The 15,424-nt window shown below is 44.7% G+C and overlaps 1 protein-coding gene across 1 annotated transcript in view; it reads left to right on the forward strand.

Moving 5' to 3' along the window:
- The window catches only part of LOC129387936 (uncharacterized), a 131,385-nt gene extending 116,257 nt beyond the window's left edge, over positions 1-15,128 (forward strand). The window contains exons 5-7 of the mRNA XM_055077765.1: positions 4,976-5,091; positions 10,557-10,727; positions 13,977-15,128. Of these exons, the coding sequence (XP_054933740.1) occupies positions 4,976-5,091; positions 10,557-10,727; positions 13,977-14,858 (1,169 nt within the window). The 3' untranslated portion in view covers positions 14,859-15,128. The remainder of the gene's footprint in view (positions 1-4,975; positions 5,092-10,556; positions 10,728-13,976) is intronic.
- Positions 15,129-15,424: the final 296 nt, after the last annotated feature.

Consider the following 15,424-nt stretch of genomic DNA (forward strand, 5'->3'; position numbering starts at 1 on the left):
TTACGTTTCCTTCCTGTTTTTTTTTTATTTTTTTATTCTTTTATTGAGAACCCGTCGCGGCAGCCTCGCGTGCACGCTTCCACGTGCTAACGCGTTTGGCGTTGCAGCGAAGCGGGGACGAACCGCGCGGTGCGATACATTTTTCTTGCCACGAACTACTTGCCCAGCTTCCACAGCGTTGCGCCTGGTGTCTCAAATGGAGTACACGAATCATAATTCCCGGATAAGAAACCCGCATACGCGCGTGAGTTCGCGTATTTAACAGACACGCACGCCCGCACTGTCATCCAAGTTCACACACCGATGCATACACGCACGCATGCACACGAACACACACTGCCTTCCATGAGTGTCTACACTGGCGACCATCCGGCAGACATGCCGGCACAGGGTTCGTGAAAGAACTCCTACGCTCTAAGCCACGCTGATATGACGAACATCAGTGGCAGAAGGGCAAATTGAGTAATGAATTATGCAAGTCGTCATGATCTCATTGCGGAGAACACCAAGCATAACGGAAGCACAACCCCGATGAAAGATCTGAGGCAACATTGATTCATTTAACAGACTTGCTGCTTTGTTTCCACGTGGTGGATCCTTGAAGAGTTGCTATGCGGGCCCGCGACTTTTGTGCAAACATCAACGCGAGGTTGCGCATTTCGCAACGTGCTCCCTCTGATCACTTCTGCCTCGTTTCTTGGGCTGTCGCTAGCCTTGTCCGGCATGTGACGACGACAGTCCGCTAGCAAGCGTCGTTACGAGACGGAAGGCTCTTACATGTGAAGCCCTGCCAGTCGAAGTCTTACAAACACGAAGGGCTATGCGAATGTTTGAAAATTTGTATAGGAATCTCTGTTTTGTACTCGATTCTTTGCCTTGCCATTCTGTGCTATTAGGCCTTTGTTATGAGGGTCTATACGATCATTCATTAGTAGAATTCCTCCAATATTCAAGCCGGCAACTGCTGCTGCGAATTCATCAGCGAACGGGTCGAGTTGCCCACTTGTGCTCATTAATTTGCAGTCGTTCCGTAACGATGCCTCGCCCTTAGACAGCTTAAGAGAACATTTATTTTCATTTACGTGAAACATTTTATTACTTGGACAATCTCATTCATTATGCTTCATTGCTGTCCTTGCCATGGTACGGCAGAAACGACCACGCTTCAGTTGTTTCGCAGTTGTAACCTGCATTACAAGTAGCAGATGACGTACATCACCCTTGTGCTATCTTTTTTTTTTCTATTTTCATTCCGACGCACTCCACTGAAGTTTGCTATTTCTCGTTGTTTAAATATGAATAATAAAACGATAGGTAATTGATTCGAGACACGAAGGCCTTTTCCCACAAATATGGCCATTCGATTCAAGAATTTTGCTTTGCGAACACGTACACACAAAAGTGCTTAAATATTCTCACCTAAGGAGCAAGATTTTATTGATGGTAGTCTTCTTACGCAATGTTTTATGAAAATGTCAGAAATTTATTTTTATTTAAGCAAATTTAGGTAAGCATACAAGAGACTCTCTTGCTTGCTTTGCCTTGTTTAGTTTCGAAAAAAGGTCCCGTTGCATTATTTCATTTTGGAACCTCTTCCTGCGTGTAAGTATATTGTAATCTTTCTTATCTTTACGAAAAGCCTATGTGGATTCTGAATGTGTCACAAAATCAGATCTAAATTCTTGAAAATACACATAAATCTTGTGCTACAGTGAAGACTGAACAGAAGCGCTGCAAGTTTGCCTAGCCTGGAACGGAAAAAATACCAGACGTGTTTGAATGCTTATCTTTCGTGACCGAATCGAATAGGAATGGATGTGGCAGAAGCGAATCAAGTCGCATATCTCATACTTTTCAAGTTGTTTTCCAGTAAGGAACATGAATTTCGCAATTCTGGTAATACGACCGTAGTATTCATAGTATTAGTAGTAGTACGACCGTAGTAATCAGAGTTTTCGTAACGTTCGTATTCATATCCTAACATCCACAACGTTAACAAGATTATGCCACAACACTGTACGTCAAGAAGCCTAATTTAGTAAAGCCACAGAGATACAGCATCGGGAAAAAATAGGCCGTTTTTTTCGCATACTCAGTGCCCTTAAGTGGTTTCGAGTGATGGCAGTTCAGAGGGAATTTTGTGGATCCCTCAGTGAGGCAGGATGTTCTACTGCACATTTTCTCGCGTTTCGTGTTTACTATGACCGCGCCAAGATCAAATTACCATCCGTTCGCTGCAACGTTATGTTTTATTGTACTAAGTTCACTACTTCATATATGTGAAAAAAAAATATTCGAAAAATATTCGTGTTCGCGAATGTCCCTTACCTCATTTCAATGGCACGATATTCAATTGCGGTAATTGCACGTTTCTTTATTTCATTTATCAAGCCAAGTGATTTCCCCTGTGTTGTCCTTGGTGTCAGTGTTTGTTGTTCTTTTTACGATGTGGCGATATTCAATTCGTTGTTTGAAAGCTTCGAATGTTCACGAACCCCAAAGAAGTACCTCGAAAGATGGCTAGAACCAGTACACTAACACGAAGCACATCAAGACCACCGAGCCGGCAGCCCTCCGTTACACGTGGTGCTCCAGCGATCGCCGATATACGCGACAGCAAGAGGCAGTTGCTACTCAAGCACCGCGCAATTCGTTCACTCAAGCAAACGCCTGACATGAACCGCCCGCTCTGGGTAACGATTTCGGGTACCCATGTGCGCGCAACGGTTCCTATTTTTTTTTCGACAGGACGCAATAAAGGCACCTAGAAAAGCAGCCACGGCATCCTGGCGGTCGAAGAGACCCTTATTTCCGAGTAAAAATAAAATAAAATAAACAGATTCCTGACTGTGTTTTTCCCGCAACAACTTCTTCGTAAGCGTACTTCAATTCGATGCTCATGGCTCTGGCCATTGATAGCCCTGTAGGAGCTCATACGTAGAATAAATAACCAGCTTTAGAAAAGGGAAACTCTGCCTTCCACAGTGATACAAAAACAAGCAGTGGACGAACTTGTGATTACGTAAGTTTACGACAGATGGCGACAGATGGTAATGGTTCCAGGACTTACTTTTGGAAATGCGGTTGTTTGCTTTAAATCAGGGGTACAATCAGGACTCGACGGGAACCAAAGGTCAGTGGGTCGCCTCACATTGGGCGCTCACGGGAAGACTACGAATGAAGCTGTGCAGGGGCATATCGGCTGGACTAGTTTTGAAGTGAGGGAAGCTCGCAGTAAAATTGAGTATGAAGAACGGCTGAGGAATATGGAAGAAAGTATTTGGGCTGGGAGCGTGTTCAGGTATCTGTACAGGAAAAACATTGATTCACGGTGGAGAAAAAGAACTAGGAAGCTTACGAGCAAGTATGCGGCCTGTATGGTGGGCAACACAGCAACAAAGAAGGTCAAGCGGAAAGTCAGAGAGGCTGAAATAATCTCGTGGGTGGCGGCAATGAAAAAGAAACCTGCCATGAGTAACTAGTTAAGAGGAAAAAACGAAATCAGGAAAGAAACCATTTATGATAACTCAAAGGGAAGCTCATTACTTTTCGAAGCGAGATCGGGATGCTTAGAACACGCACCTATAAAGCGAGATATAAGAAGGAAGAAGGAGCATGTGCTTGCTGTGGTAAAGCTAGGGAAACTACGGAGCATGTTTTATTAGAATGTGAAGACGCCTACCCAGCGGTCGATTTAGGCACCACTGGCCTCCTTGAAGCCCTTGGGTTCAGAGGGAGCAGTGGTAAAGCAAACAGGTCCGCAATAAACACGAGTAAGGGGCGACTGGAAGATTGGTGGAAGAAAAGTAGGGAAACGACAAAGGACGGGGTCGTACAAAAGCACAATTCGCAATAGGGGATCAGAAAATTTATCTTAACTTGGCGCTTATTTCAGACGGCATTTCTTGCCTGCTGCAAACCTGTTTCTAGCTCATTGCTCAGGGAACCCGCTGTGCCTGTGTCATCGCATGATGCGCGCTGTAATTTCGTGGGCAAATCAAGGAATGTCTCGAGCTGGAGGAGCTCAACCTCCCGACATAGGAACTTGAAGAAGCCATTGCATCCAAACACGATGGAGGTTCGGAGGGTCATGATGCCTCGGAGGGATGGAACAAAGGACGGGGCACTGGTGTAGCAAGGGTGAGAGTGGTTGAACGAGGGATGTGCGTCGAATGCCGCGCGGGAATTTTGAGCGTAGTCGCGGGCTTCTTTCACGCTCTTAAAAAGAAGCAACACTTTTATTCACGTATTCAGCAACAGAAAGCCGTATCAGGAGTTTTGCAGACACTTTGAATGTAATTATAACATGAGAATTAAGTAATTAGAACTAATTGAGTAATTAGGCTTAATGCAAAAATAAATTATAGGGGAGTCGCCAAGCGACGGTAAACAGCATTACCTTTCTTATTGTCCAACTACGTGGCATTTGCATATCTTTAGATCTTGGTGTCTGATAGTTGGGACACCTTGTATAGCGTATTGTTTCATCGCCTAAAACCGTGTAGAACGAAGTCGTTAATCAGCACCTATGTAGCCGTTGTACGCAGGCCGATAGCATGTGCATCTCATGCAACTCCCTACAATTGCTGGCGCTCGGCGATCAACGTCCCGGCAATTGATTGTGTTAGAACAATTGTTCTTTTCCGCCATTGTATCAGCGGTGACAGAAAGCTATTCGCTTTGAAAAGCCAGCTCTAGCGTTTCACGTCTCAGCGCTGCATAACCCGGGTGCAGCGAATCCGAACTGATCTCCCGTACAAGTCCACCCAGTTCATTATTCTTCCCTGATGTAATTATCCACGTCAAATGGGTTTCTCGGGAGACTGAAATAGTTGCGCAATTTCACTAATTGCCTACAAAACTCATTCATTCGAGGCTTTGTCAAGCTACTGGTTTGTTCAGTGCGACGTTCGAAATCGTCTGATTGGGATAGAACGAGGGTTAATTTAACTCTGACTGTGCACTTTCTCTGCAGGGAACCCGCTCAATTTGGGCTTGCAAATTCTGTGCTTCTTCGGAGCTGTCGGGGCTATTGTGATCACGCTACTAACTCTGGACGCACTGGGACGCTACGTTCTTCACAGTAGAGAGGTACGCACCCCAATCGGACTCTCTCCCTAACGTCTTATTAGGGCAACTCACGTTGACATGTGGCTTGCCATTTCCGTAACACTCGGATCCAACAGCCTATCCAAGACATAACCCATGAACCACGTAAAAAAAAAGAAAGAAAGAAAGAGAAAGAAAGAATTGTTCCGACGTGAATCCTCCTGCCCGCATCAAGTTATTATCACAGAGAACACAACAAAAATGAACAATCCTGGACGGAGTACTGCAGTGATTTTTTTTACCCCGTCAAGGAAATGGTTGATTGGATTACTCTGTGCCAACTCGGAAAATTGGTTTTCAAAAGTACAGACGACAAAAGAAGAGCAATGAGTTTCCCAACTTGGCGGGGATATTTATATATATTTTTGTGTGTGGTGTTTTAGTGCTTGGCACGGACTGCGAATTTTAATTTATTTATTAGTTCATTGCTCAATTTATTGACGCATACTGCAGCTCTTTAGGTATATAGAAGTAGTGGGCAGAAAGTAGACACACACATGCACTGAACGGTAAATACGAACCGAACAGTATCCTAGAATAATTTAAAATGGATGCAAAGCTAGAAAAGCACTGTTGGTGTGAACGGCATAGGGATACAATGTTTACTTATACAGTGATGTTAGGGCTTTCAGGAGTTCTGACAACGACACTGATCCAATAATGTCAGGTAAATAATTCCAATGATCAAGAGTACATGGAAAAAACTGTATTTGAATATGTCAACGGCGTGAGTAGAAAGGCACGAGGTCTAAAGCGTGGTGGCTTCGAGTAAAAGAGGCGTTGGCAACAGTTAGGAGACTCGTATTGGAGAGATAGCGTAATACATTAAAAAAGTACGCAGTAACTTTAATGACTCGTGCTTCTGCCGCAATGAAAGTAATAGAAGGTTAGACGTGTGAATAGCTAATGATGGTGAGACATAGTGGTCACGCCTACGGTAAATGAAGCGCGTGGCTTTTCAATGCACGGTGGCGATCGCATCAATTTCAAAATGTTTATGTGGCTTTCTTATAGCAGAAGACATTTCTAAGATAGAACATATGAATGATTTGTATGTTAGTAGTTTCGCTTCTTTCGGTCCCTTGGTTAATGTTCTGTGTAAGTAACCCGACTTCTTTAACACATTCGAACAGATATATCGAACGCGTTTAGACCACTACATGTTATAAATAAAACATACACCCATGTATTTGTAATGGCTCACCCTCGTGAGTGAAACAACTTCTGAACAGTTATCAAAAACCGAAGGGGAGGTAATCATGTCGTACAGAACGCAGTCGTCAGCGTACAGACAGGCTTTAGGTGCTATATTACTAAGCAAATTGTTAACATCAAGTAAAAATAATAGCGCACTGAGCACAGACCGCTGTGGTATTTTTTACGTTACTTTACCTGTATCTGAGTTACCATAGTTAAAGCCCATTAACTCTGTACGTAATGAAAGAAAACTTGAAATCCATTAAACTAAAAGCGGGTTTTTCAATATCATATTATGTTTATGGAGGCGTTTAATGTGAAGTACGCTGTCAAATGCTTTGCAAAAGCCGATGAATATGGCATCGATTCTATATACTAAATCTAGATTAAAACAAATGACTTGAGCAAATTCTGGTAATTGAGTTACTGTGCTGTAACCGCGCAGACAGCAATGTAGAAAACAGGTAAGAAGATCGTTCTTTTCAAGAAATTCAATAATGTGTTTATGAATGATTTGTTCTAGCACCTTGCATGAATGGGTCTGTAATTAGTTGAAAGTTGCTTGTCATCTTACATGCATAGAGGAACAACTTACACGACCTTCCATAACGACGGGACTGTACACATGCTCATTGACATCTGGAAGGTGGCGAAGACATACTGTGAAATCCAGAAGGGATAAAGAACTAACAATGAGTGATATATTCGGTCGGGCCAAGCACACGTCTTGGTGTCCAGACACACTATGTGTATCTAAAGTGATGTCAGTGATTGTATGTGTTGTATCATGAGTAAAGGCTGGAATGACTTTGTTATATCTAGCGAAGCCAGACTGAAAGTACGTGTAGAAAGCGTTCGAAATGATAGAGGGATTCTTAATGATGCTATAATGATTATACATGAAGAATAGGATGTTTCACTGGGTGAGATTTAGCTCCAGAATTTCCGAGGGTTAGTGTTAAGCAGAGCCGGAAGCTGAGTGCCATAGAAAAATTCTTTTGTGGTAGCTTTTTTGTGACGCAGTTCTTCTGCATGTGTGAATAGAGCGTGCCACTGTGGGTTACCAGAGCGTTTTGAACGTCTTAAGCTTGCAACACAACATAACAGGTGCAATATGTGACGATTATTCCAAGGAATATTAGTTTTATGTATTGTTTTCATTAACAAGAAACGATCGACGCAGGACCTGATGGGGTTCTCAAAGGAATCCACGTCACTTGAGATACTAAGCGCAAGAAAATAATTAAAGCCGCTTGCAAACTCATCGATAATCGAAACATCGTCAGCTTTCTCAAAGTCAAGAGACGTAGAAAAAGTAAAACGCTGCTTGAAATCTTGAAAATGGTTCAAAGACACAATGACCACGTTGTGAGGAGATATCATCATTTATATTTTCATAATGACAACCCGAAGCAGCTAAGTCGGCACTAATAAATACTAAGCCTAGAGTAGCATTCAGTCGCGTTGAATTGTGCACGATTTGTTTTAGGCCAAGGTACGAAGAGAGGTTTAATAAACATCATACGCAGTACGTCGATTTGATAAGCACCTAGAAGGCCGAGGACACCGAGGACAACAAAATTTTTAGAGGCGGTGAGATTGTGATTGTGAGCGCTCTAGTGATTCAGATGAACTAATAGTGGGGCAGTAGAGTACGCATACTGTTAAATGCTGCTGTGCAATGTGCACCCTACAACAAACCCATTCACTTTCGGCAGGAGTACGAAGAATAGTGACCTGGAAGTACGACCAAAATAACGCAACGCAGCCTCCTCTTTGCCTTCGATGATCTTTTCTAACAATGACATAACCTGGCGGAGTTACTTCAGAGTCAGACTCCTTTGTGCAGCCAAGTTTCTGTGATAACAATGATATGCGGGCTGCATGGTGAAATAGGTGACAGGAAATGAGGGAATTTATTAGTCACACATCTGGCGTTAATATATAAAACAGCGAGCTTTTCAGGATGCAGCAACTACGATCAACAAGAGTGTGTGCAGTTCGATACAGTAGCGGCTGGTGTAGAATCATGATTACCACATGCCTTAAAAGATATCGCGAAACAGCGTTCACGTTATAAAGAAAATTGTGGATGATAACATGACAAAAACATAACTTTGCAGTTGAGCCGTTATTCCGATGCACTAAAGCTGCTTCCCGGAGTGTCTTTCGAGTGGCCCGAACTCTATTCGAAAGATCTCTGAAATTAAGGTTATGGCCCTCAGGCTTAAAAGCAGTTTTAAACAATACACGTTTGTCAATGAAATACAACAATTTTATCACGACAGGACGAGGACGCTCATTCCACATGCTGCCAAATCTGCGGAATTGCTCAATTTGTGGACATTTAGGAAGAATTTTTTCCTGAAGCACGTGCAAAATACTAGAAAGCAAGGTACCACAGATCTCGTCAATGTTCTCCTCAGAACCGTGCATGATTATGTTATTGCGTCTCGAACAATTTTCCAAATCCTGGTTATTTGCTGTAAGTTTGACAACTGTTCTGTTTAGATGCGACAGCTCTGCATGCAAATCCTTGCGCATAACTGTGGATGAATCGATTCGAGAGCAGCGACGCGGATCGCCAGTGAATCAAAACGAGAGTTCACAAAGTTCTTAATTTCAGAAATGCCACTGGATGTCTGTTTCTGATTCGCTAACACGTCGGTTAAGCATAGTACAAGTGCCGGCTTATAAATGGTAGCAATCTGGTTGAGCGGAACTTAATATCGCTTAGTAAAGTGGATTTATGCATTTACCTACGTGGGCTAAGAATATGAATCTGGTGACATGTACCATAATATCTGAAGAAAAAGCAAATCGTGCTCCAAAAGGCCTTTAATTTGGTATCAGCGACACTGGTTAATTGGACATCTCAAGCATAGCAAAGTCACACAGCCCTAGTTATACATCTAGCTGCGAAGGCAAAGCCCCTTCTTGGCGTCCTGTGGCAGTTACGTCAACCAGGCGCGGGAGCTTTCTTGGAGCATTACCGGCAGTTTCTTCAAAGTTCGTGCTCCAGAAGGTGGTGCAGTGACCCGTCTGTTGTCTTCATCACTTGCGCATGCTATGTTCATCGATCGCTTTTGCCCTTTAGACACATAGGTGTAAACTTTGCCGGAATATTGTAGCTCAATATGCCGTTCCCTCCCTCGCGGCTCAGCATGGGAAGCGGAAACATCGACGCCGACGCTTGTCGAAGTTTACTCATAATCTGAACACGTTAATGACAAACAAATAAATAAACACGAATAAGGCGTTCAACGCAAGGTTGAAAGATCAATTACCCATCCCACAGCTAATTTCACCCTGCGACATCAGTGGTGACGTTAGAACAGGCTTGGTATCAGGAATAAGAGCACTAGTGGTGACATCTTAACATAGACTGTTAAAATACCGAACGTCCCTTCAGAGGTCCTGTCAAAACTTGCTATATGAGCAGCTGCGGAAACCTGCGATGATAGGTCACGTGATAAGGTAGTGGTTGTTCGACAAATGTTGAGTTTGCGAGCCCCCCTCGACCGTAGTAACGAAGCAGGCATTCGCACAAAACACCGAGAGGTTACCTTGCTTGTACATGTCCAGCAGGGTCTCTCTTAGCCAGGCAGAGAACAAAGGCAGCGTCACCCGGTGTAATCAGAACATAACAAAAAAAAGGAACGGCAACACATTGCCGTGGCTAGTCCGGCATTAACAAGATGTCCGAATCGGCGCCGCCCCAAAGATTTAACGAAAATGGTGCGTCATTCTTTCAAGCCTATGTGCAGTTCGACAACGGCTCCCCGCTGCATCACAACCCCCCCCCCCCCTCTTTCCCAGCATCGAAGCACGAAATCATGGCATCCAAGATATTCTGAAGGAACTCACTGCATGGCCTTCGAGATCTGGTAGCGCGTGATATTTCCGCACGCTGCCCAATCTAGGAGGCCACGCACTAAGTTCATTCGCTAGTCCGTCGGTGCCCCAGGTGGCGAGACACACAAGTGCCAGGTCTGAACACGCTTTTGTACCGCTCCACACAGTTTAGGCAGCGAAACATTTTATTAAATGTGTAAGATGGCTAGGGTAATAAGCTTCTATAAATATGTTTATTCTACCAGAGTCAGCGATGATGTCCTTCTTCAGATTGGTGAGCAGCGTATCACTTTCTTGTGACATTGTATCGGTAAAACGTAAGCGCTGTGCTCATCCACTGATGCTAGTTGCAGTGAAATGACGTCATCCCTTTGCGGGGTCTCGTGTTGACGCAGGTGCGCTCAAAGCTGACACGCCGTCCCCACGTACGACCAACGTCGCTGCTTGTCGTGGAGGAAGAACAAGCAGTGGCCCCGGTACATGGAGTCCACGGCGCCCCCATCAACCTGCTGGACCGTGACCTGGCGCTTTTTGAGAAGCAGGCTGCCGCTGAATCCCACGATAAGGTTTGTTTATGAGGACCCCGAAAAATATGAAAGCGGCATGGGTAGCGTAGCTACAGCTGGGTGAGCCGGCACCTGTGCATCTTTGACGATCCCTATCGTTATCATCGGAGTTGCATCTTCTCTACGTGGTGCATCAGTACGAAGGCGCCACCTAATCAGTATTCAAGAAAAAATATGTATTGGAGTAACCCGACTTCAGACCGCATTCTCTTACACTTCCTCGCGAAAGAACCGGCTTTTCTGGGCTTTCTTCATTTCATTGTTCAAACGGGCAAGTTAGCGGTCACATACAGAACACGGATGGTCCCTGTGTTTTCAAGGCTATTCACGCACGATGGAAGCCTATGCTAGCGATTTCTAACTAGCCGTGTTTTCAGTCGTACTCCCCCAGCGATACCTGCAAATTGACGATCTTGTTGAACCTGCTAAGCGTCTGCCGTCCTCCAGGGCTCTTCTCTTCCCTTATCATATCAATTGCTCGTCAATTTATACTGTCGCAATCCTGTCTCTTTAAGCTATGCCTATCTGTCTATTCCGTACCTCGTTACGCAGTCCCCAGCTCTTTCTGTTATCACAGCGTGCAGTCGGGTGAGTTGATAATTCGTATTTAAATTTGTAAGAGCGACCTATAGACGAAAGAGAAGAGGAGGGGACATGAACAATGAACTAGGCAATACTTCTAAGGACGCTTATTGAGGGATTCACAGCATGCGGTACCAAAGACGAAGCAAAGTTGTCAAGCAGACAACAAATAACCGCCGCCATGGGACACATACGCCTTGTGTGCAAGGAAACCAAAGTTGCGTACCAGCTTCTTTGTATTTCTGCAAAGTTTCTTTTTCGAAGACATCGCGAATCGCCCCTTCATGATTGATGGGGACCAAGAACTTGCACTCCAACAAATTTTGTTAGCCTGGAAATACTTTTGACGTAATCAATTTCTCCCGCGACGACTTGACGTAATGAAACGTAATCCTGCGCAGCTTCAATGGCTAGGGACATTTGACATGTTTCCTTTACCAGGCTGTTGAACATTACCTTAGTCTTCCACGTACTAGTGTTCAAACCCACTCATTATCTATATTTACAATAGGTTGAACGAAAAGTTGCACTTTCGCTAAGTATACGAAGCAGTGTCGTGATAGCCTGCGCACATTACGCGCAGTATGTCTTGTACTATTTCCTGTGGTGTCGGTTGAAGTAAACCTTCGCAGATGTGTCCTAAAAATCCCCTCTCCAGAATAAGACACCTTAAGTCAATTAGGCCTCCACTCCAAGGCGTTTCTGTTAGTGGCGTTTCATGGCGATGGGGACGGGCAAGGACAGATACCGCGGAAGCTCGTGTTTTCAAATCATGTCCCACCATATTGCGCTGTCTCCAAGTATTCTCGGAAATACGTGGAGCAGCAAGCTCAGTTTAAAACCATTGTGGAGCAGCCTTGCGTGTAATGAAAGCAGCGTTGAAGGGCCCAGTTCGATAGGAGCCAGTTTTCATGCTACAGTGTGACGGAAAGCATGCCGACTTTCTTATTTTTTTATTTTATTCAACATTGATTTAGACACAGTGAAGGTCTTGGATGGCAAGGCTAAAAGCAGTACATTGTCTGCCTAACTAAGGCCCTGTCACCCATACATTGCTCAAAAGTGAGGTAGCATATCATAACATATAGATAGTATACGCACATATCAATAGCGTGGATTAGACATACATAGCATACATTACAAACGTACGTGCATTAAATACAACGATCACTGTACAACTTTCTAAGTAGAAACAGTTCAGAATCAGCACATCCAGCGGCAGATCCAGCGCATTATCTAGAACCGGATCTTCATGGTGACTTGTACTGAAGACCAAAGACCAGAGCTGCATATTTAGTTTTCGAAATAATTCGAATCGGAGAGGGCGGCACGGTGTTATTTAGCGTTTCAAAGGGACAGCTTTTTTGTCTACTTCAGGCACTTTGGGTGGTAAAACAGAGGCCTTCTTGCACGATAAACTGGAGAACTAACAAAATGAAAAGGGTAGCAAATGTAACGAGGTGCATGCTTTATGAGGGGTGGAAGAAGCGCAGGTGCGGGGAAATCAACGGCCGCCTAATCGGTTCAGCCTAATAGAGGCCCGTGCCTTATCAGCGTGCGCACGCTGGGAGGCCAGATATCTTTTATTTATTTATTTATTCACGTTACCTTACAGGCCCATTGAAGGGCATTGAGTAAGGGAGACAACAGCAATTACATGACAAAAATTGCAAAGTGCAACAGCGTTATACAAAATTAACACGCAACGAATTCAGGTTATTACAGAATGTTTCACGATTGGAGATGGATGCAATCTGATCCGGGAGATTGTTCCCATGTGCAATAGCTCTTGGTAGTGGTGATGAGTTAAATGCCTGCGTTTAACCACGAGTGCGCATGAAACTAATTGCGTTGTGAATGCGACGAGATGTGTGCACAGGAGTATGAAGCCGCAAGCAGTGAAAGTTATAACTATAAATGTACCTGTGAAACAGACATAAAAGAGTAATGATGCGGTGCCATTCGAAGGACTGAAATGCAAGGTCTTGTTTTATTCGGGTAATGCTCGAATGATAGTCGTAGTTGCCAGAGATGAATCTGGCTGCTCTATTCTGAACGGCTTCCAACATACGGATTAGATAATCTTGATACAGTGACCATGTGGATGAAGCGTACTCTAGTTGTGGGCGGACATAAGTAAGATATGCTAATTTTCGTACATTAGAAGGCGCGTTGCGCAAGTTTCCACGCAGATAGTCGAGCGATTGAGAAGCTTTGGATGAAACAGTTGCTACATGCGTTGTCCAGGATAAGTCCGATGAAAGATGAACGCCGAGATATTTGTACGATGGTGCAGTCGAAACGGCGGTATTATTATCCTGCCCCAATTGAAATGGCACACGTCATGAGAACCATAGTGTGATATCGGATTTCTGTTTATTGTCGATGCTATCCAGTTATCTTTCGTCGCAAGAGGCGGCTGCCGAACCAAAATTTCTTTTATCTTATCGCCACTGCAGTTTTACAACTACACCGTTTTGCCAAGCCAGAATCGTGGCAATAAGTTTGCCGCGAATTACGGGGTGGCATTGAGATAGACAACAGGATCATAAAGAGAACATTAACAATAATCTGCTCTTGTTTCTGGCACATAAATTTTTGTCGCTATGGGCTACCATCTTTTGATTTGAGGTCTCCTTTTCTTTGCACTTTTTTTTCGCTTAGCAGAAGGAGAAGACAGTTGAAGGTGGCAAAGGGGCTGCGCCAATTGAAATGGCACCACGTCTCGGCTCAGCACCGAGACATTCTCGCCGTAGCACGAACAGCAGCCCGTCACTGGGCATTCTTAGCCACGGCAAGTCTACAGACAGCTCCAGAAGCCGGGGCTCCTCGCCACTCCACGAGCTCACTGACTGCAAGTTATCCACGCTCTCGTACGAGCTCGATTTCGACGCTTATTCCTCGAAGCTTCGAGTGCCCGACGTCACTCCCGAGGAGTCAATGCTGGTGGAAGACGAAAAGCACTTCCCGTCGGATAAGCCCCTCAAGTCGACAGAGGCCTTCATGCGACTCCTAGAACTCACCGTCGGCAAGAAAACCGTTCCCGAGCGGCGCGGTATCCTGTCGAACATCTCGCCTCTACCGCACTCAAGCACTACGACAAGCTCGAGGACCACGCCGGTGCAATCGATTGCGTCTTTGGCCACGACATCCGCACCGTACACACCAATACAATCGAGTCCTTTGCCGTCACCAGATGTGTTACAGAAGCAGCGAAGTAGAACGCCAAAGGAAACTCCAGAGCTGAGCTACACCCCTTCGACGTCAATTTCATCCCAGCCAGTCCCGTCTTCGCCGCTCAGCGTCAGCAATATGACCGAAAAGCGGGTCCCAAGCAGTCCATCAGCTAGCAGTGTTTCAAGGACTGTCTCCCCGCGCTCCCGGGAAAGCAGTAGGCTTAAGGAATCGAAATATGGAAAGCGGGAAGGCCCCAAGCCTACAGTTTCAAGGACTAGATCACCTACACGATCGCCGGGCAAGTCGAAGCAGACAGCGGAAAATGTTAATCCAGCGCCCAGCGACCGGTCTAAGAAGCAGCCTCAGCCGTGAAGATCCTAAACGCTCAGTCTGAATACTTGGTCGATACCTCGAACGTCCCTGTGCTCATGGATTTTGTTCACGGGCGTAATGGAGATATCTATTCGAAACCATCACTTTCGAAAGCGCTCAGCCGACACGTTGAACACCACAAAGAGGAAGTCCCTGAAGCGATTGGAATGCAATGGGTGTCTCACACATAGACACGCTTGGTCTGTGATTGCGTCATTGGCTCGATTGTACAGGTAGTGTACACTATAAAAATAATGTTCGTGTAGTTTATTTTTCTTGCTTTATACGATCTGTCGTGGCAATCTCTTGATTTTTGCATGTTTCGTAAAGGAAGCCATCGGTAAGTTTCAGTTGCTACCTTGTACTCATGTTTGCCACTTTTCGTGAAACTTTCTGCTAGATTTACGCTTCGAGCGTGCTGGGGAAATAAACGGCATACTTTGCGCTGTGCTTCTTGTACCTACTGCGGCGTCTAATATTGCAATATTACACCTACAACGATAAACTGGCATCGAATATCAGCATGAACTCCCTTACGAACAGAACGAAATCCAATAGGATCATGA

This window comes from Dermacentor andersoni, chromosome 10, assembly GCF_023375885.2.
Source record: "Dermacentor andersoni chromosome 10, qqDerAnde1_hic_scaffold, whole genome shotgun sequence".
NCBI lineage: Eukaryota > Metazoa > Arthropoda > Arachnida > Ixodida > Ixodidae > Dermacentor > Dermacentor andersoni.